The sequence below is a fragment of the Gobio gobio genome (genome assembly GCF_949357685.1).
Source record: "Gobio gobio genome assembly, chromosome: 21".
Lineage (NCBI taxonomy): Eukaryota > Metazoa > Chordata > Actinopteri > Cypriniformes > Gobionidae > Gobio > Gobio gobio.
The window spans coordinates 35105311-35130952 of NC_137117.1; the positions used below are offsets into that span (position 1 = coordinate 35105311).

Genomic DNA, 25642 nt, shown 5'->3' on the forward strand with positions numbered 1-25642 from the left:
TGGCTGATCCTTAAAATGTTTTATTTGGTCCTTCAAAATGATTAAATCGTGTTACAATAATAAAGGGTTGAAAAATTCTTTAAATCAAAAAACAATTAAAATAAGCATTATTATAATTATAGGCATGTGCATTTTAAATGCTATTGGTTTAGTTTAAAATAAACATCTTTATCAGCCTTTTAACTCCGTGCAAATCAGTGTTTGCACATTTACACAACACAACTGTACTTAATACAATTTTACAATTAATACAATTAATACAACTGTACAAAAAAACATTTCGTGACATTGAATTGATCTGCTTCACCCAATAACTTTCTCTTGCACCTGGTCGGGTTTTGAACAGATTTATTAATTTGTTCTTTTGAATCCAAAAATATCCTAAATCAAGTATCATATGGACATATCTAACATCTTGTGAATCCGTAGAACTGCTTCCAAGTTGTTATAAAATGATGAATGGTCTTTTTTTGGTCAAAATTAATGAAATACATAACACACACAACATCTGAAGCTATAACACTGACAATACATGATAATACAAAAAAAAAAAAGCAACAGTGATTTTGAGGTGGTGCAGCATTGAGGTGGTTTGGAGGACCAGCGGTTCCCGTGTGGGTTTCAGCGAGGCAGTTTTTCATGGGCTGACGAACCTGAGATTGACCAGAACGCAAGCATTCTCAGGTTGGACAGTCCTCAAAAGCACTGCTCATTCATGATGGTCAGATCACACCGACCACAGATTACTTGCATCGTCTAGCTAAAAAAAAAAAAAAAAAAAAAAAAATGGCATATTTGATCAGCAAAATCTAGATCTGCCATAGCAAAAAAATAACATACATAATAATCATGTTTTCATTGTATCAATTTCATACACAGCAGATGATGAGGTAACGCTTTAATTTTAAAGTGTCCTTGTTACATATATTACATGTAATTACCATAATAATAACAACAACAGTAAATTATGCATAACTACAAGCAACCTTTACTCAGTACTTAAATATATAATTACATTGTAACAATGACACCTTAAAATAAAGTGTAACCACTGATGAAAATTACTTGAATGCAGGAAAAGCACATTCACATCATATGGAAATATAGAATAATGGAAAAATGTGGAATTATATTTGTCGAACGTCTCCTAGATTTTCCATTCAACCAATAATAATGCATCCGTAATCTGAAAGCTATTTTTAGCGATTGTGATAATTTCAGAATCAAATTTTAAACACTCGCATTCACAAAGACACATTGACCATATCTATTCACATATGCCCCTTTTTCAATAAAAGTCATGCATTACTGTACGCTATATATTATATCATGATGTGCCAACTTTCGCGCCTTTCCAGCTGGATATGGCCATCGAAACGTTTACTGTCTATAAAATCTAGGTTACACTTTATTTAAGGTGTTAGTGTTACAGTGTGATTATGTTTTTAAGTACTGAGTGATATTAAGTAACTACATGTAGGGTTAGGATTAGGGTTTGTCTCATGTAATTATGCACAATTTATAGTTATTACTACAGTAACACGTGCAACAATGACACTGTAAAATAAAGTGTTACCAAAATCCATAAAGCTACATACATACACAATTCGAATGGTTCATTATTAAGAAGCTAAAACAAAGACAATTTGGTCAGATATCACATTCACCCAATTAGCTACGATGTGACGGCAATGGCCTCGTGTCTTCACAGAACAACACCGTCCCACAGCTTCAATCTCTTTCTAGGATACCAAAAACCTCATAAAACATTGCTCCTATACCATCACTTTTGAGACCGGGACGACGTTCACAAACGTGAAATCCTCTTCAAGAACGGCAAACCTAAATACGTGTGCACACGCATCGTTTCAAGTCCTGGATTTGTCACTTTATACATTTAATTGGCATTGACTGTGGGCTTATACGTGCAGCTATGCATAACACTCACCTCTGCTGCCTTACCTACACAGACGTTCATTTGCTCGCAGTTGGTCCGCACTGAGAGAGGCCTTCAAAATGTCAACCTTGTCATCTTGTCGACCTCTAGAGAAGCTGGACCGTCACGCTCATGCTCTCCTGTGACCTAAAGGGCCCTTGCTCACTGCTGGAGATGCTATAGAGCTGCCACACACACCGGCAAAGCGCCTTCTTCCTGTTTGTCACTATGAACAAGCTTGTGGTTAACTTTCCATGACATCTCAATATCGAGGGCCACTATAGAGCACGTTTCATTCATCTCAACCGCTTCTTTTTGAAACGTCGTATGACGTGGTGATTGTTTTATGACAGAGGGAGAGCAAGAATATAGATTTTTCGGCCATCAAGGAAAGAGAAAGATGAACTTTTGCCTCTGCTTGTTCATTTTTACCAGGAGTCATATTAACCAAAAAGCTGCATTAGTCACTTAAATACAGCATAATATATGCAAATATCCTCAGTTTGCAGAAGCATTTGCTAAACACTAATTACACGCTGTGTGTTGATCTAGAAGGTCAGCTGATTTTTAGTGCAGAAAATGGCTCATTAGTTGGTTAATGTTATAGTGTTGACTATCAGCTATAATAGAGTGGAGTTAATTATGGAAACTGATGAAAGATTGCTAGGTTAGTTTCCATACCAAGAGGACAACCACAGCATCCTTCCTGTGTGTTTGAGACATGAATGAGTTTCAATCCCGCTGTCTCGGTTACAAAAATGAGGCAAATTCTATACATAATAGAGAAAAAGTTTAATTCTGGGCTGGCACATTCTTCTCTTCACAAGTATGGACTGGTTTTGGGGTGAGTAAGTCTCTTCTACTCACCAAGGCTGCATTTATTTGATCAAAAATACAGTGAGAAACAGTGATATTGTGAAATTTTAAATAACTTGAAAATGTTTTAAAATGTAATTTATTCCTGTGATCAAAGGCTTCATTACTCCAGTCTTCAGTGTCACATGATCCTTCAGAAATCATTCTGATATGATGATCTGATGCTCAAGAAACATATACATTTTATGTGGATTTTCCCCCCCAGGATTCTTTAAAGAATAGAAAGATCAAAAGAACAGCATTTATTTGAAATTGAAATCTGTTGTATCCAGTGTTGAGGAAAGTTACTTTGAAAGGTAATGCATTACAATATTGCGTTACTCCCTTAAAAAGTAACTAATTGAGTTACTTAGTTACTTTTTAAGAAAAGTAATGTGTTACGTTGCTTTTTCTCACCTGGGCTGGGCTTGTTTGTTTTTTATAACAAAAAAGTTATATTTTTGTGCAAATGTAAAGACCATTTCACACCAAAATTGAAATAATAAGGCTGAGGTAAAAATGCAAATTCACGCGTGTACAGCAGAGGGCGCAGCTCAAACAAACCTTTCAGCTGTGCTGCCATTCTGGGTAATGGAAGAATAGAAGGCAGGCGAAAAATGTTTAACACTTACTTCACCAATAAAAACAAAAAATCTAATTTTTGCTCATGGTTTAACTGTCAAAGGTCAGCAGCAAGACATTGGTCAATAAAGTGAGATTAAATGCACAAAAATAAGCCTATTTGTTTTATTCAACATTTAATTACTGAATAAATAATGCTCACATTTAGTCTAGAACTACAATTTCATTACACACATGGCCTCATTCATGAAACACAAGCAGAACAAATTTGTGTGTAAATCGCTCGTAAAGCAGCTCTGACGTAAATTGTCAGATTCACGAAAATGTTCGTATTTTCAAAATGTTGGATGGTACCATAGACAGTAAAAGAAATGGACACAGCGACCCCATAGACTTCAACGGGAAAAAGTGAAGTCAAGTAGAAGCATCACTTCCTGATGGCTGATGTACTGCGCAGCCTCAGACTGAGCTTGACCACGTAGATGTGACGTGAGCAACCTGTCTGACAGTGGCAAGTCTTCTAGTAGTTGTGAAGTAAAATCTGAATCACGTTGTTGAAATATTTTATCCCGTTGCTTTTGACTCTCTATGGGCTTCTCCACATGCTTCTCCCTTGACTTTATCGGACTTTATGCCTCCACGTCCCCCCGATTGCCTCATAGACTGTAAAAGATTGCCTGCGAGCTTCCCTCGGGTCTATATGGTAATTTCTCTACTGTGCGACAGAGTCGCGTGGTTATGACGCAATTGTTAGCCTATTTTTTACAAAAACGGCTACAATACGTGTAAGATACAAGGTAATGGAGCCTTTTATACATTGCCGTGTTTCTTTAGAAATAAACAATGGACAAATGGAGTCTTTAAATGCCTCAGATGCAAAGTTATTCGCTGTCAAAGTGACGCCAAAATGAATGGGAGTCAATGGGATGCTAACAGCAGGTGATGGCTTGGTTAGCAATGGCTGCCCCTATGGAAGGTACGCTTTCCGGGTGCTGGATTACCCCCTTGGATGGTACGACAGAAATGTAGACCTGCTCCCTACCACGTGTAAATGGTGCGTAAAACATGTAAATGCAGTCCATTTACCATAAGAATATTTCAAGAGTAGATTTGCCCCGTCTTTTTTTTTCTGTTCAACGTTGGGTAATAGGCAGCGCTCGTCACTGTCCCATTTTACCAGGCCGTCCAATCACAGTGGAGGAAGGGCAGGACAAAAACTACACTGACCAATCCCACTTGTACACCGACTGAACAACAATTGGTTTTTACTGCATTTTTTATATTCAGTAAGACATTACTGCCATGGATATTCTGTATCATAGCAACCAAAGTATCTCAGCTGGAAACACGCTGCGCTTGCAAAGCGCATTCAAGCGCCACCAGCTGGCCGTTTTCAGAAGAGCACCAGGTGTTTTTTAGCTGGCTAAAAATGCTTTGATGGACACAATAATTTAATATTTATTGCTAGGCATATGGCCAATTCATCTCTTTAGCATTTATGTAAAATACTGGAGCCAAACCTGAGAAAGAAGTCCAGTTCCTGGACGCATCATTCGCAGTTATAACTCAGGGGCGGGGATTATGCTAATTATGAATGAGCGTGCCATTTGGGAATGTTTGGAATTCATTAATATACACACGTTTAACTACTGAATCTGTGGTATATGAAGCGTTTGTGAATCTGGAGGAGAGTTTTCGTAAAGGTCCATTTAACGCGCAAATTACTCAGAATTTGCTCTTATACACTCACCTAAAGGATTATTAGGCCTGTTCAATTTCTCATTAATGCAATTATCTAATCAACCAATCACATGGCAGTTGCTTCAATACATTTAGGGGTGTGGTCCTGGTCAAGACAATCTCCTGAACTCCAAACTGAATGTCAGAATGGGAAAGAAAGGTGATTTAAGCAATTTTGAGCGTGGTAAGGTTGTTGGTGCCAGACAGGCCGGTCTGAGTATTTCACAATCTGCTCAGTTACTGGGATTTTCACGCACAACCATTTCTAGGGTTTACAAAGAATGGTTTGAAAAGGGAAAAACATCCAGTATGCGGCAGTCCTGTGGGCGAAAATGCCTTGTTGATGCTAGAGGTCAGAGGAGAATGGGCCGACTGATTCAAGCTGATAGAAGAGCAACTTTGACTGAAATAACCACTCGTTACAACCGAGGTATGCAGCAAAGCATTTGTGAAGCCACAACACGCACAACCTTGAGGCGGATGGGCTACAACAGCAGAAGACCCCACCGGGTACCACTCATCTCCACTACAAATAGGAAAAAGAGGCTACAATTTGCACAAGCTCACCAAAATTGGACAGTTGAAGACTGGAAAAATGTTGCCTGGTCTGATGAGTCTCGATTTCTGTTGAGACATTCAGATGGTAGAGTCAGAATTTGGCGTAAACAGAATGAGAACATGGATCCATCATGCCTTGTTACCACTGTGCAGGCTGCTGGTGGTGGTGTAATGGTGTGGGGGATGTTTTCTTGGCACACTTTAGGTCCCTTAGTGCCAATTGGGCATCGTTTAAATGCCACGGCCAACCTGAGCATTGTTTCTGACCATGTCCATCCCTTTATGACCACCATGTCCCCATCCTCTGATGGCTACTTCCAGCAGGATAATGCACCAGGTCACAAAGCTCGAATCATTTCAAATTGGTTTCTTGATCATGACAATGGGTTCACTGTACTAAAATGGCCCCCACAGTCACCAGATCTCAACCCAATAGAGCATCTTTGGGATGTGGTGGAACGGGAGCTTCGTACCCTGGATGTGCATCCCACAAATATCCATCAACTGCAAGATGCTATCCTATCAATATGGGCCAACATTTCTAAAGAATGCTTTCAGCACCTTGTTGAATCAATGCCACATAGAATTAAGGCAGTTCTGAAGGCGAAAGGGGGTCAAACACAGTATTAGTCTGGTGTTCCTGATAATCCTTTAGGTGAGTGTATTTACTGAAGTTTCATGAATGAGGCCCCATGCCTCTGCACTTACTCTCGATTTTTCTCAAAATGGCGACAGAAGAGCTGTCAGTCAAATAAATGTGAAAAAGTAACTCATATTTTGTTGTAAATTTTAAAAAGTAATGCGTTACTTTACTAATTACTTTAAAAAAGTAATCTGATTACATAAGTTACTTGTAATGCGTTACCCCCAACACTGCTTATTATAAACGTCTTTACAGTCACTTTGGATCGATTTAATTCCTCCTTGCTGAATAAATGTATTAATTTCTTTCAAAAAACAAAATCTTTACTTTCCAATTAAAAAAACTAAAAAATCTTTACATACACAATACACAATGTATAATGTACAGTCAGTCAGTCTGTCATGATCATGTCACAATTATTACAATGCAGTTCACTAAATAATTCAATAAAATGGATATGAAACATTGACTTGAGTTGAAATTATTTTATTATGCAAGGTGAAACAAGAAACTTCTGACATCCGTTGCTAGGGAAAAATAGCCAATAATACAGTTTAGCAGTTGTCACACATAAATATCCGACTGACCAATCAAAATCAAGTATTTCAGAAAGTGTGCAATGACAAAGCAATAAAATAAATAACACAAATCATAGACTTTCACTCCTGTTGCGGGACAAAAGTCACAGTATACATTCACTTAGCCTTGACATCATCACTGCAGATCTCAGTGCTTTAACATCATTTCCATAATACAATATTGTTCATTTTTTTTTCTATGTTAAGTTTTTTGTATTTTGCAACCTTTGGTTAACTTTAAATATAATATGTAAATCAAACAAACAACACGCACAACATATTTCTTTGATGAAATAATTTCTTCAGGCTAGGTACTTTCTCAAAGTGCTCAGTGGGGTAACACGATTAAACCAAACACAATTAAGGCCAAACACCAACGCTTCCTGTGGGCTAGTTTCGCTCTTGTACGTCCTGTATGTTTTTGAGCGAACATCAAGCAGATCTGAGCCATATATGGTAAAGGCAGCTATAGACTCACTGGACAGATGCAAGAAACATGTAGGTCGTTCACAGCATTTTTTCTCTCTCTAAAACAAAACTTTAAATGACCTAAAAATCAACGACCGCCGATTAGAGACAGGAGCTGTTCGCTCATGCTTATGTGTTTGATCGATTGAGCTCTGCAACTCCAACCCTTAAATTGAGCTTTATTTTTACTCAATATTTTAGAAAAATGTCACGTTTTAAAGCCAGAGCCATAGTATAGAATGCAGTTGTGAAAGTGTAATTTGTTAACAGCCTGTGGTTTGGTCAGCAGCCGACTGCAGGTAAAGCGAGACAGAAAGCAAAGATTAAAACAAAGCAACGCCCACACATTTTTTCCGATGAAGTGGTCCTTCAAAGAAATGTACTGTCTAAGTGTAGCACGGCAGCGCTTTGAGTCTTATTTTACTCTCAGAAAGCTTGCCTGCTGTATGCCACGACGAGCAGACATATCGTGTTCGCTGAAGAGCGTTCACATGCCGAAAATACCAAAACAGCAGATTCACGTAAGGCAATAGATCAACAGCATGTGCTTCAGAATCAGACACTACACACAGTAAATCACTTGCATAAAAACAACCTTCATAAATAAAACCTTCACAAATAAAAACATATCCGCTTGGGGAGTGCAAAAAAGTATAAAAATATTTTATAATGTACAGATATCGGACATGATTATCAGACCGGCATCACCGATGTGAGCCAGCGGGTGAGGAGGGCGTCTCAGCAGCTCGGCTCATCCATGTCATCATCACTCCAGTCCGGAGGGGCGTCCGTGCCAAAATAACGATCCCCAAAATTTCCTGGACACGCACAAAAAATAAAAATCCCACATTTTAAATAATTGTTGGGGTAGTACGCACATTTGACATGTTAACCCCCAACACCAGCATCAAAGAAATGAAAAAAAAGAAAGAAATAAAGATTTTTTTGGACTATTAAGAGTTTTTGCTGGTGACTTATTTCATGACAATGAAACACAATTTTCATTACTGTAATGTGTCTAGATACTTTAAAGTAGACATTTTTAATCAACAAATTTTTATTATTGTCATTCTAATTAGATTAGACATGAACTAACAATGAGCAAAATATTTGATTTGTCATTTATTAACCTTAATTAAATGTTACTTAATAAAAATTTTCATGTATGATGATATATATTGTTACCACGGTATAAAATGTCAATCGTTACAGATTTTGCTATAGCATGTATATCGCGATATGTAACTATATCGTACTATTATTGACACTTCAGAGTGATGAAACGCATGAATGAGAATATAAAGAGCAGGATGTGCCTGATGTTAAAAAGAGTTATAAGCTCAATATATATTAAAAAGGGAACAGTTCGGTGCTCGTGCTGACTGAAGTGTACGCACAGAAAACTGCCTCTCTCAGAAGGCGAGCGTGAATCTGGGGCATGATCGATGTTAGAAAGCAAAGAACTCAATGCGGCACAGAAAACCGCGTCTCTCAGCATGCAATCGCAAAGTCAGTTCTCTTTCCCATCTTATTTTACTTGAATGGTAGACACACACACATACAATTATGTCAAAATGCAGTTGAGTGTAAACCGGATGTGTATCAGTTACTGGTGGGCCGTTATCGGCGACTCTTATCGGGCGATAAAAAAAATATCCCGTTAACCTATTCTCAAAGTTTGGTTGGGAGCTGGGTCTATACTACGCAAGCTATGATGACTTTCACCTTGATATTTTAGCGCGGATGTATACCTAGCCGAATTGCACTGTAGGGGCGAGAGAACGAGTCTTCGAACCTGTGTTTATGCCTACTAGTGTTGTCAAAAATATCCATATTTCGATATGTATCGATACTGATATATTTGAAACGATACGATACTCATTTTCTACAGTATCGATATCAGCTGCGCTCTCTTCTCCTCTCCGACTGACAGCGAGTTGACACGCACCTGCCTCCTCTCATTCAGTCCGGTTAACCTTCTGAACATGGCGAATGCGTGTTCTGCTGGATTTTTCCTCATGACAGTGTGTTAGTACTGGTGTGACCGGTCTGAATTTCGCGCGGGGTTGCACATAACATTAATTCAACTAATTCCCGCAGATTTCGCGCTCGCATCTGAAGCGCACACACATACCGTAATAAAGCCGCCTCTGACATACAAGTGCAAAAATGAGCTCCTTTTCCCAGTTTATTAATGGTCAAATACACTCAAAAATGTCTCAATGCCCATCTTGGTGAGTTTTAACGTAAACACAGTCGTAACCAGCTCACAGGAACAGTGGGATCCATGTGTGCATCAGGTCTTAAAGGGACAGAAGTTATTTATTATTCAAACTACAAAAAGACATACGATCACTTACGAGCACACATATTCTGAATGCCTTCGGCAGAATTCAAATGAGCCATTTTAATCTAGATTAATCTCAAGATTACAGTGAAAAATTAATCTATGCCCACCACTAGTATCAGTATAATGGATCCGTGCGTTTGGTCTTACAGCAGCCTAATAAACCTCCTGCTCTGTGACATTAATGTAAATCAAACAAAAGAGAAAAAAAACTCGCTGCTCTTGACTGAATAACAGTTTTAGCTTTAATAAGAATACATTCATATTTAATTCATACAGTGAAGACTATGCGATATCTTTGCTAATTAAATTCCTGTACTAATTCTAACTGCACGTTAAATAAACCTATTTAATAATGCCCTATTTTTTTGTAATTTGCTTCTTTTTTCTTATTTTTAATAACAGAAATTAGATATTTTTTAAAAGCATAACTTTATCATGATATATATCATTATTTTGAAACTAAATTTCTCATATCGTGAAATAAGAATATGGTCATATTGCCCATCCCTAGTTCAAAGTGCATTAACTAAGTGCAAATAAATACAACTTTTGATTTTAATGATGTATTAGTAAATGTTGAAATTGAAATTACTTTTATTCGATTTTTAGTGTTAAAACTAAATAAATTAAAAGCAAAATACTATTTTGATACCCTCAATAGAAATATTAAATATTATTTACATACGTGTGTGTGTTTGTGTGTGTATATATGTATAAATGTATGCGTGTACACACGCACACGCACACGCACACGCACACGCACACGCACACACACAGTTCAACAACATTTATATGGAACAGAAATCTTTTGCATTATAAATGTCATTATAAATATCTTTCCTGTCACTTTTAAAATAGAAAAATATTCATTTATTTTTTATTTATTAATTAAATCTTACTGACCCCAATAAATATCTAATTAATATATGAGTCAAGAAAAGTCATGAAATAATGTAAAAAAAAAAAGAAGTCTTCATTTTCCTTTAAGCAAGTATAGTTTATATTTTATGATTTAGGGAGAAATATGGCTGGTTTTGTGAGACTAGCCTGTAAACATAAACTTTTCCTGAACTTGTAGGCGTAAAGGGAAAAAGGCCAGAGTCAAGCAAATAAAGCAATGTCTCACCTATGCCAGGGATGATGTGGAAGAGGTCATTGACCTTCTTGTCGACGGCGGTGGTGATGATTTGGACCTGAGGGAAGGCGTAGGCCACGGAATGCACACCCATCTCAGCCATGAGCAGAGACACCAGCAGGATCTTCTCCTCCTGAACGTCATGATCCTGCACACACAGGAGTCAGACATTTATTTCCAAAAAATATCAGATGTGGAGGATTTTCTCTTGTGGATCTTAGTAGACAAATGATATATAAAATAAACTGTTGAGTGCTGATTAGTGTGCTCTAAGAGAACTTTATTTGTTTAATCTTCCGTCGGGCCAAATACGGCCATCGGACAACTGATAAAATACAGCAGCTCGGCCTCGGATCAACTGCAGAATTAATGTGATAATGTGTGAAGTTATGTCATGCTCTACGGCCGCTGTCAGATAGTGAGGTTTCACTGCTACGCCTACACTCGCAGACAAACAAACTGGGCCGCTCTACATGTGGTGCTTGAGTAGGCGTGTGTGCCTGTGCCATTGCACACATCAGTTCCATTAGACTGTGTGCGAGAGAAAGAGCTCAAAAACAGTCTTACAAGCAGCACTCTGATGGCCATCATGGCTGCCGCCCCAGTGGACACAGTGCAGTCCATCAGGATCACATGATCTTCACCGATGTCTTTGGGTAGACGCAAGTAGTGCAGCTGGATGGAAACATAAAAGACAACTTAATACGTTTAAAAGAATGAATCAATCTAATTAATAAATACATACAAAATAATACAAAACAAGGCTGTGAGTACATGCGATTATTTAGATTTAAATTATATGTATTCTATATGATATTGTGCAAAATGAACTTCTTGTCACCTTAATGCTCCTTAAAAACAGAAGTCTTCATTTTCCTTTAAGCAAAGTATAATTCATTTTTTTCTTATGATTTGGTGGGAAATATGACCCAGACTTGGCCGGTTTTGTGTAGAACTTTAAAGTGCTTTTGTACAGCAATGCGTTTAAACAAATGAATCAATCAAATAAAGAGATGCATAAAATGTTATTAAAAATGAAAAAAAAAAAAAATAATATATATATCAATAATAATACCAGGTTGTCAAAATGAACAAGCGCGTCCATGTGATTATTTAAAAGTTGTTTAACACGAGTGTGATTTCTTAGAACACTTATTTCCGTACTGTCAGGAAGTTGGAAGATATAACGAGTGGTAATAAAAAAAAAAGTATTATATCACATCATACAGAAAGACACAAGTGAGACTAGAGCACTGCTGCAGACATATACCTCTGTTCACTGCGTTTATATATGCGCACATATTCCACAAATCAACCAATAATTTCACTTTTTTTTTTCTTCCCTCAAACTGAATATATTGACTATTAACAATTGAGATGAAGCATGATTTAAATTATTTATTTTTACTGACTGACAGGCCAAAATAACATAAAAAAGAAACAATACTTTCTTATTTAAGTTTAAAAAAGAATAAGAGGGAGTTGCACCAAATAAATCAAGGTTTATCTGATAATTCTGTTGCACCAAACTTTAAGATATAATTTATATATAAGACAGATTGACTTAAAGGTGAGGAGGTTTAAATAAAATGAAAATGTGTTTGATTGAACAAAAACAGAAACGGTGGGTGCGTCGTCAGGTCTCAGAGAGGTGTTCATTACAAATAAAAATGAGAACTTAAAGCAAACTAAGGGTTGTGGCGGCCCGTAAATTTACGCCTTCTATCGAGTCATCTCGGTGCACTTCGGTGCCGGACAGAAAAGAAGAGAGGAATATAGTTAGCATTTAACGGCAGCGGTGTTGATGAGGTGAGCGCCAGTGATCCTATAACAAATATTACCAGGCTTATGAAATCAGCATGTGCTGCCGCAATGTTTTCATTGCCTGCTTGAATCAGTCAGCTGACATTTTCCATGTTTATTTCCTTTATCAATAAGAGATACTCATGTCAGAGGGTTTCCGGTGGTCAATAAAGAAGGAAATGGACATCGCAATGGTGAATCCATCGTGGTGGAGAAAATTCATCGCAAATTAGAATTCTAATCCCTGATTTGTTAATCTGTGTTTAAAACGAAGCGGTGCAACAACTCTATTTAAAATAAAAACCGGGTGCCACTTTATATTAGGTGGCCTTAACTACCATGTACTTACATAAAAATAAGTTCAATGTACTTATTGTGTTCATATTGTATTTCAAAACACTTAAGGGAAAGGTGTGGTGGTATGGGTAAGTTTAAGGGTAGGGTTTAGGTGTAATTGTCAGTGCCATTATAAATGTAACTACATGCAGGTAATTTTTAAAATGTAAGTACAATGTAATACATGTATGTACATAATAAGTGCATTGTGTCAAATGAGTAATTTAAATGTTAGTACATAGTAGTTAAGGCCACCTAATATAAAGTGGGTCCTAAAACCTAGATCAATAAATTACCTTTGCTTAATTTAATTTGGTGCAACCCACCCTAAGAGTTAAACACACTACACTTTAAGGAAGCAAAATAGTGACAAAAATGATAAAACACCTATAAATTGTTCTGACAAAAAAAAAGAATTCTCAACTGCTGCGTACATTTAGGGCTCACAAAATGCGTAGCTCCAAAAATGCAACAAAAAATCCTTAAAAATGAATACATAAATCGACTTCATCCTGCTCACTTGATCTGATTTGTGTAAATGTTGGGAGGTTTTAACAGCAGAAAGGGGCGGTACCTCAGGCTCTCCTGTGTCCTGATTGGTCTGGATGAGGATTTTGCCAATGCGGACGTCTTTGCACACAGCTCTAAGCGCGGGCTCCATGGTCTCTCCCGCCCTGAGAATCGACACACCCGTAATCTGCTCAAAATACAAAAAGGGTCTGATTTCCTTTTAAGGCCGAAACATTTCTATGCGACAGAGAACAACAGATTCGTTGGGCTGCACTGCCAAGAGGAGCATTGTTTTCTTACCCTCTTCCCATGGAAGGTTCTGCCCTCGTAATCCTCTCCTTGTGGGGTCTGAACAATGTGGACCTGCAGCAGATAACCGACACACTGTAACGTCAAGTAATTTTTGTCCAAGCATATCAGATGTAGCTAAACTGATCGTCCCCTCTGATTAAAAGCCACAGTAAAATGTCAGCGGCAACATGATGAAGCTCACTCCTTCACTGCAGTTCTCCTGTGAGTGTTTTAAGTGTAAAGGTCGTTGTGTTGCTGCGGCTGCTGCTCCTCGATAAGCCGATTCTCTCATGTTGTGTTTGCTTGTCTGAATTTCCACTGCGGTGGACAAGCAAGCCAAGTTTCCATGTTCAAGACGAGGCCTCCATGCCCACACGCTCAAATCCGTTTGTGTGCCATTACTAGGTTGATCTAAAAATTCCCCAGCAATCCCTCCTTATTCGCTCTCTCTATAACCATTTTCTCACCTGAGATGGAAGGAAGGACAGCGCTCTCTCGATGAGGAGCCGCATTAACCTCTTGGAATAGAAGATGAACTCGTCTCGACTGGTCTCTTTATTTCTGCAACACAAGCATTGATGACAAAAAGTGTGTTTGCATTGCTATCCTTTGTAACCTTTCATTCAAAATGTTTTACATAATATAACTATGTATTTATTTACTATTGTCACAGTTTCATTGGGTATCATGATCTAACATTAATTAGACAGATTAAAGACATAAAATATATGGAACAACGCAATTTTCCTAACCGCCAGTTAGACGCCAGTTAGGCCTTGCCCTTTTTTAATATGCAATAGCCGTTAGATTATGTCATAGCCTGGCACAACCACACACAGCTTGTGGCATGGATGAAAGCAATGAAGAAAGTTTCGAAATGAATAAATTCCAGCCACTGGTTTCAGCTACTTGACTGGTAGTTGATGGGATTATGAGGAGGGACAGTCTCATTTTTGCAGTTGCCACACAGGTCTAATAACATACAGAAAATTAAACACAAAATAAAAAACTACAAAATAAATGTAAAAAATTAATAGCGCTGTCAAATCGATTAATCACGATTAATCACATCTAACAAAAAAAGTTTATACAATGCGAGTATGCATGTGTATGCGTGTGGGCGTGTGGGCGTGTGTGTGTGTAAGAATTAAGAAATACTGTTTGCTATTATTAGACTGCTGTCATTCTTAAAGTACCGGTACTAATAAATATTCATATCGTTCCATTTTTAATAGCATGGTATCATGATAACTTTCTAGTCCCGGTATATTGTGCAACACACACATATATATACAGCTATGGAAAAAATTAAGAGACCACTCCAAGTTCAGAAATCATATACTTACATACATACACACACAAACATATATTATATAAACAAGCTTGTTAAAAAAAAAAGATTAATTGCGATTCATCGATTTGACAGCACAAAATAAATAAATAAAACAAAAATAAACTAAAAACCTAAAACACAACAAAAAAACTACAAAAAGAACAGAACAAAACTAAAACACGAATAAAACAAACAATAAAAAAAATAAAAAAATTAATAAATACAAAACAAAAACCTAAATCTAAAAGAAAAACCTAAACAAAATAAAACAAAACGAGTCAAATGGGAGTATGAGGAGGGACAGTCTCATTTTTGCAGTTGCCACACAAGAATGGCTCACAGGTCTAATAACATACAGAAAACTAAACAAAAAATAAAAAATAAAACCAACTACAAAATAAACAAGTCATAAACACACCAAAAAAAATAAATAAAATAAAAATAGAACACAACTAAACAAAAAACGATAACTATAACATACATATATATATATATACATATACATATATATATATATATATATATATATATATATATATATATATATATATATATATATATCATATACATATACATATACATATACACATATATATATATATATATATATATATAGACCTAAAAAACTACAAGACAACAAAAAAAAAAATAAAAAAAATAAATAAGACCTACAACTGACTAGCAGACGATGTGACGTAACCGTCTGCTGTTGTTCACATTTGCAAAATTACATTTTCCCATTCAGCCTGTCGTGTTTATAATTCAGCGTATCATTGGGCATTTTAGCGCTGTGTTGGGTCACCACATGAAAATGTTAAGGAAAAACTGGGTTCTTAGGCAAAACTAGTAGACGGAAACAAAACCACTGAGCTAGCATACAGTTCATCTCAAATAAATATGAACTAAATGCTATAATTTTGTATATGTCTTTTATCAAGTCATTTTATGTTATTTGACACTGGCACATGAGATGCTGTACAGTTAGTCAGGATGCTCTAAGTATCGGTGAGTTTTACACAATGCATACTCTGCCGCAACAATGTGCTTCCCACGCGTCACAGCAAAGTCGTGAGTGTGTGTCTGACCTGATGATGGTGTGCATGCCGCGGACCTGCGGTGTGCTCTCCAGAACACTGAGAGTCTGTGGAAGGGGCTGCGCCTGATGGGCCGACGCTAGTGCCGCCCTGTTACCGTCATCACCGGCAAGAGACAGAAACAGAGAGGAAGCTGTCAGCACAGTGGCACTAAGAGCATTGTATGTTCATTCAAACGCAACACAGGCAGACAGAGACACGTGCTCACACACTAGTTACTAGTGTCACCCAAACACTGATCATTCAAACAACACATTGATGTTGGAGGAGAGCGTGAAGCGAGGGATTATAAGCATGAAGCAATTATTTATAAACAGAGAAAACCAAAGGACAACCTCCAAATGAAAAAGCTGACCCATTTATGAGTTTGTGTTTAATCATAAATAAGACAGCTCTATGGTGGCTCCAAAAAGTCTGAACAATGTATCCGTCTTACCTTCTAAAGTATCTTTTTGTGAAGTGTTTTGTGAAATTTGCTGTCGTTTCTGGTTTGATACACTCTCAGTCAAAAGTTTGAGGTAGGTACGAATCTTTTTTGTTTACCAAAAATTTACCAAAGAGTTTACCAAAAATATTAAGCATCAAAACTTTTTTCAACATTGATAATAATAATAAATGTTTCCTGATCATCATATGAAGATATGATCATCATTCCTGAAGACTGGAGTAATAATGCCGAAAATCACAGGAATACAATATAGTTTAAATATATTACAATAGAAAACATTTTAATAATATTTCACAATTTTACTGTTCTCACTGTATTTTTGATTAAATTTGATTAAACATAAAACATTCAAACCGACCCCAAACATTCATACTGTTCAAATACTTTTTGAAGCCACTGTACACTCTTACATAAACTAATTGTTAAAGCCACAATATGTAATTTTTCACCGCTAGAGGTCGCTTATTCAAAACAAAGGCGTAGCTTGATGACGCCTTGATTTCGCAGAGCTTTTATTCTGCCGCAGTCGCCGCTTCCGCTTCTTCTGCTCATGTGTATGTGGGGTAACGCAGCTGTGGATCATATTAGATACATTTGAGTGTGTTGAAAGTTATGTTATAATGCTACTCTGTGCGTTCACTCGGCGGCTACTATGAGACACTTGTTCATACTGTAGTGAGCTAGATGGATATTAGGCATGATAAAACATGTTACTCGCGGTAAATCAAGAAAACCAGATTTAAACAATAAGACTAAATGTGTTGAGCTGCATAACAATGATTAGTTTTCTGTCCATGAATGTCTCCAAACAGTTGCTCCCCTGTCTAATAAAACACAATATATTAAAGTGTCTTTGGTGTTTCCATGGCTTCTACAAAATAAAAAACCCTGGAATCCGAGGGTAACGCGGGTATGATGTCACTGATAGGCGACGCATTGACACGGACCATGTTCTGGTTAAAATGATTTCTCTGGATTTAAACATTCTTGGAAACATTTTGGATAATCTAAGTACAGAAATCAACAAAATATATAAAATTGTTCTAGTGTTTTTTGGATATTTTAATCCAAAAATGTTACATATTGTGCCTTTAATCCCATTTGTTAGAAAGCTTTATGAGCTCTGGGTAGGAGAGTCTTTATTGGGAGTATCCTATGATTCAATTTCACAAGCAGTCGTGTCAAAGACTGCATCCTGTCAAGAAATCATGCAGAAAATTAATGTAATGGTTTTACATTTAAATTAACTGCTTCATTAATACATTGATATGACAATATGCAGTCTTTGATAATCACACCAAGATCCCTTTTGTTCTACTTTTGGTTTGCAATATAACAGCAAAAAAATAATAAAATCATAAGCAAATCTCCTCACATATCCCAGCGGAGCTTTCTCTGTGGGGGAAGTGACAAACAACAGAAAAACAGACAATGACAACAGGAAGAGAGGGAAAAGAAAAGACACGTCACACACTATCAGGTGAAGGAGGATGAGGTGGTCACATGACTCAGAGTGGAACAAGAGTGTGACAGCTGCACGTCAGCACACAGTTCTGTGGCTAAACCATCCAGCACTGGTAATGCTAGATGGGATAGTTCATCGAAAATTGAAAATGCTGTCATCATGGAACAGAAAAGTAGCAGAATATACTGCTTCTAGCAACAGCAACATACACATGTATTAAAAGTCTTCTGAAGCCTTATGAAAGCTATTTGTGGGCAACTGATGGAAATCTTTCACACATGTTCAAATATGGCATGTTATGGTGAGTTATGACCGGTTTGACGTCAATGATCAGTAATGGAAACGAATTCTGGAGGTCATTGACCTTGTCTTAACCTTGTTCACCAAAAAATAGTGTTCATTTCATCAGCTATTTTTACATTTATTTAGTCTTAGTCCTGTATCAAATGTACTTTTTTTTTTTTTTTTTAAATCATAGTTAATCAACCTTGTCCTGTTTTTGTTTAGTCAATGTTTAGTCGACTAAATGTCTGGGCATTTTAGTCTAGTTTTACGCCTGCTACAATCCGGCAATCCTAGAAGATCATTACAAATCACACTGTACGACACGGATCTAATGAACTTGGGTCTGACATGCATGTAGACTGTACGATGAAGACGACTATTGAATCACAGGCTACGACAAGCTAGTACAGAAGAATACGTGTGCTAGTGGTAAACAAATAGAGCAAGATGAATCACATGTTGGCAATTGTGGTTTTTAGGTGCACTGAAAAAAGCGGAGAAAGCGAAAGTGGAGAATATGGAGGCCAACTTGGCATGCCAATTTTGTAATGGAAATTGAGGCAAGTAGTTTTAAGTCTTTAGCACCATCGCCATTTCATGATGCATTTTAATTGGCGAGTCAGTAGACATAGGTTGTAGAAGCAAACACACTGAGATGATCATGATACATTTCTGACACGGTCAGAAAATGATCGCAGGCTATTTTTGGTCACAAGACTGTGACAACTGCCATCTTTGAACATCTCTATATACGACGTAGGACCAGCGTTTAGGAACCACGACCACAGAAATCTTTCATCTGGGACAGCACAAAATCATACAATGCGTAATAAGTCAATGAAAACTTGCTGCATAATGTTTAACGTCACGATTATTTTGCTCAAAATTCAAATGATTTAAATTTGAACATTCAAATGATTTAAATTTGAACAATCAAACGATTGTTGTCAATTGAGATTTTAGATCTTCACCAGCACAAAATCATACAGATGGTTCATTTTACCTCATCTAGTGTACAGATTTATTATAGGCTATTTACCATATAATTAACACTGTCTAAATTATGAAAACTTGTAAAACAAGAAATTCAAATTCCTAATAGTAATTGTAATAATTTCAAATGACATCATTGTTTTTTTTTCTATTAAAACAACAGCAAAAAGACTTTCGTCACACAGAGGTAGTGTCAGTCCATTTATTCCGCAACCACAAATGGGGTTGAGATTCATTTTGGATTTATTACAGTTCATCAATGAGAAGGTTTGATGGCAGATTTAGTCGAAAGTGTAAGAGTCAGTCTGTGTTCCTTCACGATCCATTTAAACAGAAAATCTTAAATGGAGATCTCTAAACTCCTTCAGTCTTCAGATAATCTGCACTTCTTCCACAGAGTAGAGAGATTTCATTAATGAAAATAACACTCCCCAAAAATGAAAACTCAGTCAAGCAAGCATCGTTTAACTTCCATTTACCAGTTTTAATGTGTTCTATATAAACCAATCAGGCATAACATTATCAACATAGTCAACAAAAATATAATATTGTGTTGGTCCCCCTTTTGGTGCCGAAACAGCCCTGACCCGTCGATGCATGGACTACACTAGACCCCTGAAGGTGTGCTGTGGTATCTGGCACCAAGATGTTAGCAGCAGATCCTTTAAGTTGCGAGGTGGGGCCTCCATGGATCAGACTTGTTTGTACAGAACATCCCACAAATGCTCGATTGGATTGAGATCTGGGGAATTTGGAGGCCAAGTCAACACCTCAAACTCGTTGTGCTCCTCAAACCATTCCTGAACCATTTCTGAAAGAGCCACAGCCACCAGGGAATACCGTTTCCATGAAAGGGTGTACATGGTCTACAACAATGCTTTGGTAGGTGGTGTGTGTCAAACTAACATCCACATGGATGGCAGGACCCAAGGTTTCCCAGCAGAACATTGCCCAAAGCATCACTGCCTCCGCCGGCTTGCCTTCTTCCCATAGTGCACCTGGTGCCATGTGTTCCCCAGGTAAGCGACGCACACACACTCAGCCATCCACGTTATGTAAAAGAAAACGTGATTCATCAGACCAGCCCACCTTCTACCATTGCTCAGTGGTCCAGTTCTGATGCTCAAGTGCCACTATTGGTGCTTTCGGCTGTGGACAGGGGTCAGCATGGGCACCCTGACTGGTCTGCGGCTATGCAGCCCCATACACAACAAACTGAGATGCTCTGTGTATTCTGACACCTTTCTATAAGAACCAGCATTAACTTCTTGAGCAATCTGAGCTCCAGTAGCTCGTCTGTCTGATCGGACCACACGGGCCAGTCTTCGCTCCCCACGTGCATCAATGAGCCTCGGCCGCCCATGACCCTGTCGCCGGTTCTCCACTGTTCCTTCACTGGAGCACTTTTGATAGAGACTGACCACTGCAGACCGGGAACATCCCACAAGAGCTGCAGTTTTGGAGATGCTCTGACCCAGTCGTCTAGCCATCACAATTTGGCCCTTGTCAAACTCACTCAAATCCTTACGCTTGCCCATTTTTCCTTCTTCTAACACCAACTTTGAGGACAAAATGTTCACTTGCTGCCTAATATATCCCACCCACTAACAGGTGCCGTGATGAAGAGATAATCAGTGTTATCACGTCACCTGTCATAATGTTATGCCTGATGTATGTTCACTGATCAATGTTAAAGGGTTAGTTCACTCAAAAATGAAAATTCTGTCATTAATTACTCACCCTTATGTCGTTCGAGACCCGTAAGACCTCCGTTCATATTCGGAACACAAATGAAGATATTTTTGTTGAAAGCTGATGGCTGAGAAAGGCTTCAGATAGGCCTCCATTGGCATTCAGTACACTTATACTCCCAAGACCGATAAAAGGCACTTAAAATGTCGTTACAAAGTCCATCTCACCACAGTGACTCTACAATAATCTTACGATGCGACGACAATAGTTTTTGTGCGCAAAAAAAATCAAAATAACACCTTTATCCAGCTTGTTATTGCCTTCCGCGTGTGCCTCCACGACGCATGCGCGAGAATATGACGTAGCGCCGGGGTTCGGGATTCCATGAAATGCACACTCTAACCCCATTTTGAGCACTACGCCGAGACCTAAAGCACGATCAATGTAGACTCCAACAGCTGAGATACGCGCGTCTTCCTCTGATTGTAAACAAATCACTTCTGGGTCATGTGTCCGAACGCCGGATCTGCGTCATATTCTCGCGCATGCGTCGTGGAGGCACACACGGAAGGCAGTAACAAGTTGGAAAAAGGTGTTATTTAGATTTTTTTTGCGCACAAAAACTATTGTCGTCGCATCGTAAGATTATTGTAGAGTCACTGTGGTGAGATGGACTTTGTAACGATGTTTTGAGTGCCTTTTATCGGTCTTGGGAGTATAAGTGTACTGAATGCCAATGGAGGCCTATCTGAAGCCTTTCTCAGCCATCAGCTTTCAACAAAAATATCTTCATTTGTGTTCCGAATATGAACGGAGGTCTTATGGGTCTCGAACGACGTGAGGGTGAGTAATTAATGACAGAATTTTCATTTTTGGGTGAACTAACCCTTTAAAATGTGAATAAAAGCGTAAATTAAGTCTATTCATCATATAAAGCGCTTGTGTCTCTTAAGAAGACTTCGATTACACCACTTTTACAAAGTTAAATTTTTTAAAGTGCAAAAATTTAAATTTTTGGATGGTAAAAAAAAATCTTAATTTGTATCACGAAGATAAATGTCTGGGTTGGTAACGGCATGAGGGCGATTAAACGATGACAGAAGTTTCATTTGCGGCTTAACTGTTCCATTTGCACACCATATTTAAACAACTGAGATTTCTGAAGCCGTTTGAGTGAATAAAGTGTGAACTCTAATCTGATACTGCAGTTTCCCTCCTCTTACCCAGACATGCTTTTTTGTCTTTCAGTTTCAATGATGATCCAATTATGATATTGTAATGCATCATGGCGTATAGAATTGTGGAATGAGAAATAGTGATACACACGAGTTTAGAGCGACTGAGAGTGAATAAACGATGAATTTTCTTTTGTTTGTTTGTTTGTTTGAACTTCTTTGAGCTGTGAAAGTGCTGACAGTACCATGCAAATGCATCTTTCTTTCTTTTTTCTTTTTTTTTTTGAGAAAAATGTCAGTTTTGCTGTGGGTCCTGTTGTAGCTGTCATCCTCTCATTCACTCTCACTGAAACAAAGGTCTGCTACATCCTGTGTCGGGGGCTGTACTTCCTCATGTTTCTCTCTCTCTCTCTCTCTCTCTCTCTCTCACACACACACACACTCATCTGCTGTCGTTTCTAGCCCAACGGAAAAATGAAACTCTTTGTAGTAGACATAGGAAACTTCACTGCGTGCGAGACGCCGTGTTCAACAATAGCTACAGAGAACAGAGAGAGAGAGAACGAGAGGGGAAAGAAAGAAAGAGCAAGAGAAAGTAAGAGAAAGAGAGGTCAAGGGGAGGAAGACAGCCATGTATTTTTAGACACAGCATGCAGGGAGGGTGTCTGCTGTAAAACACTCAAGGATGGAAAAACAGAAGGTATCTGCCTCCCTCCTGACTGCAGCACAAAGCATCTATCCTCCCATCTTATATCATATCATGAGACATCCATCCCATGATGCTTTACTGCTGCTCATTACCGGGTTGATCAGTGCTGGTTTCTTAAACATCATAGCTGTGAATATATTAAGTGTGGGTTAGTATCTGGTAATAAAGCACGGGCCTTTTATTAGTCTTGGACAATGTGTTATTAAAAAAGAAGAATTATGTGTGTAAATCTCAAGAACAAAATAAAATAAATAAATAAATAAAATAATATATTTTAATAATAATAATCTAAAATATTACAAATTAAATCAGGTGTTGTTAAAATAAAAAATAGCTTTCAGTAATTTTAATTTACATAAAATATGTATGAAAAACACACTGAAAAAAAGTTAAACTGAATAATAAATTAAAGTACTAAAATAAATTATCTGAATAAAAATATAAAATACAAATAAAATGTAATCTTTATTTTTTATATTTAAATATTAAATAATATATGAACTTAAGTAAAAAAAATGACTAAACTTTAATTTATTTGATTCGATTTATTTGTTTGATTTCAATTTTAAAGTACTACAATTATTGAAAATAAAATACAAATCTGAATAAAAACAAATATAAAATGTAATATTTTGATATGTAAATATCAAATATATATTACATTTATATATATGATCTAAACACTAAACACTAAAATAACATTTTTATAACATTTTTTTAAATAATATAATTTGATGGGGTGAAATGTCATAGATGTGTTTTCATGATATTTAAATGCATTTGATTTATTATTTGAAAACGGACCCCCACTACTGCCCATAATGGCCAATGTGACAATTAGTAGTCAACCTAATAAGACGCTGCCCTCTTTTGGTCACTACAGGAAGTGCAGCAGAGCTCAGGAGGAGGAAGATTCCATCATGCTTGAAGGGGGACAGTTATAAAAGGCTGAAGAAGTTGCCCATGTGGACTGATCTAAGGCCAGTTTTTTCTGCATTTGTATCAGCTCTGTATATCATTATCATTTCTGAATTGGATTGTCAGGACTAACCCTAGATCAGTGCTGAGGGGAAACTTCTGTCAAGGGCGGATGTGCAGACAGCGACAGGAAGTGAGAAGATGATGAGCAGTGCTACTCTACCTGACGCTGAGTTCACGCTGTGCCACCGCAGGGGGAGGAAGAGGGGCAGAAATGGATGGAGGGGGGAGAGAATAATCCAGTGCGGTGAGGAAGCAAGGCCAAACAAAACGTGTCACACCAGTATTACACAAAATAACAGGCCCACACAGAATCTGCGTCGAATGGGACTAATTTGAGCTGAATTTAGAAGGAAATCTGTGGGATTCTACTGAATAATTTAAGGGAGATGAGAATATTACATTCCTACTGATAGGTGAAAGAATAATCAAATTTATCAAAATATTCAACAAACGAACACGGGAAGGCCAGGAAATGTATGAAGGACGCAGATTCCCTGTAGGCCTGAAAATGAGGAACATCATTTGCTGCTCAAAACTACAGTCAGTGATACAAACCACATGACATGTCAAATATTAGTCCACTACAAAGCATTCCCAAATCCAAAATGCTCAAGCGTTAATTGAACTACTTCTCATGAGGTGCGCACACAGATTATCGCTCTAATAAATCACAGAAAAACATCTAGCAAGAAACGATGAAGATCAATGTAAAATATTTGTGAATGTTCAAATATTTGTGAATATTTCACAAAGAATAAGAATTTTCTTTGTAATGATAATTTAAGGGATTTTCGGCTGAAATGTATTGCAATATTGGGGGAATTATTTAAAATTTGAGATACGCCGATATATCGGCCAATAATCGGTATCAGCTGATAAAAGCATTTATGTTCACTATTGTCTGCGGCAGTGCAGAGCATCTTTTCTTCCATTTTAATACAAGTTATATCTCAAATACATGCATGAATAAAGATACAGTACAAAAATCGAACTATCTATATCGGCAGATATTATTATTATTATTATGAATAATCGGCTATCAGCGGACAATTTTAGGATCAGTGCCTCTCTATATATTAATATTATTAATATATTAAATAATATTTTTTAGCAATTTAATCAAAACAGCTTAATTCAAATCAAAACCATACAATCAGGATGTAAACTGTATTTTCATCCACAAGGGGGCGATATTACACACCTGAAAATGGTGGTAACCAAGAACTACCATGACGAAATGGTGCATCAGATTGGGACCATCATCTACCCAGAGTATCTTTGATTGCTTTTACTGTCCCATCCACTGCTCAATATGAAAATAATTTTCAACATGTCTGCAGTGCTTACCTCCTCCAGCTGACTGTGTACATGCTGCACTATAAGATCAATGGCCACCATGTTGCCGCCACCTACAGGAAATAAGCACAGGAATGAAAATGAACATTATTACACAGCTGCTTTAAGACAAGCCTCCAAGGTTATCAAAAAGGAAACTGTACACAGGGAAGGAATGGATGTATGTGATTGGTCATCAAGGAACATGTGATCCAAGTTGGCTGTTACACTTTCTTCAATGGTACAACCTTGTAGTCTCCCAATAATAAGACCATTTCTGTTACAAATGCTGCGTACACGGCATGTCGTACTTACGAGATGACAACCCGTGACGTGACGTTCTTACG

General features: G+C 37.5%; 1 protein-coding gene across 6 annotated transcripts in view; it reads right to left on the reverse strand.

Annotated features, from left to right (window-relative positions):
• Positions 1-6785: 6785 nt before the first annotated feature.
• The window catches only part of uckl1b (uridine-cytidine kinase 1-like 1b), a 40664-nt gene continuing 21807 nt past the window's right edge, over positions 6786-25642 (reverse strand). For 2 of the 6 annotated variants that reach the window (XM_079801895.1, XM_079801892.1), the window contains exons 7-15: positions 25308-25369; positions 18036-18055; positions 16204-16302; positions 14253-14346; positions 13795-13857; positions 13559-13681; positions 11413-11520; positions 10837-10993; positions 6786-8178 (exon numbers count right to left, since the gene is read on the reverse strand). In XM_079801895.1, coding sequence (XP_079658021.1) covers positions 8099-8178; positions 10837-10993; positions 11413-11520; positions 13559-13681; positions 13795-13857; positions 14253-14346; positions 16204-16302; positions 18036-18055; positions 25308-25369 — 806 coding nt within the window. In that variant the 3' untranslated portion in view covers positions 6786-8098. Of the gene's footprint in view, positions 8179-10836; positions 10994-11412; positions 11521-13558; positions 13682-13794; positions 13858-14252; positions 14347-16203; positions 16303-18035; positions 18056-24120; positions 24138-25290; positions 25370-25642 lie in introns of all 6 variants that reach the window. The other 4 variants (XM_079801890.1, XM_079801894.1, XM_079801891.1 and 1 more) reach the window with 2 other exon arrangements.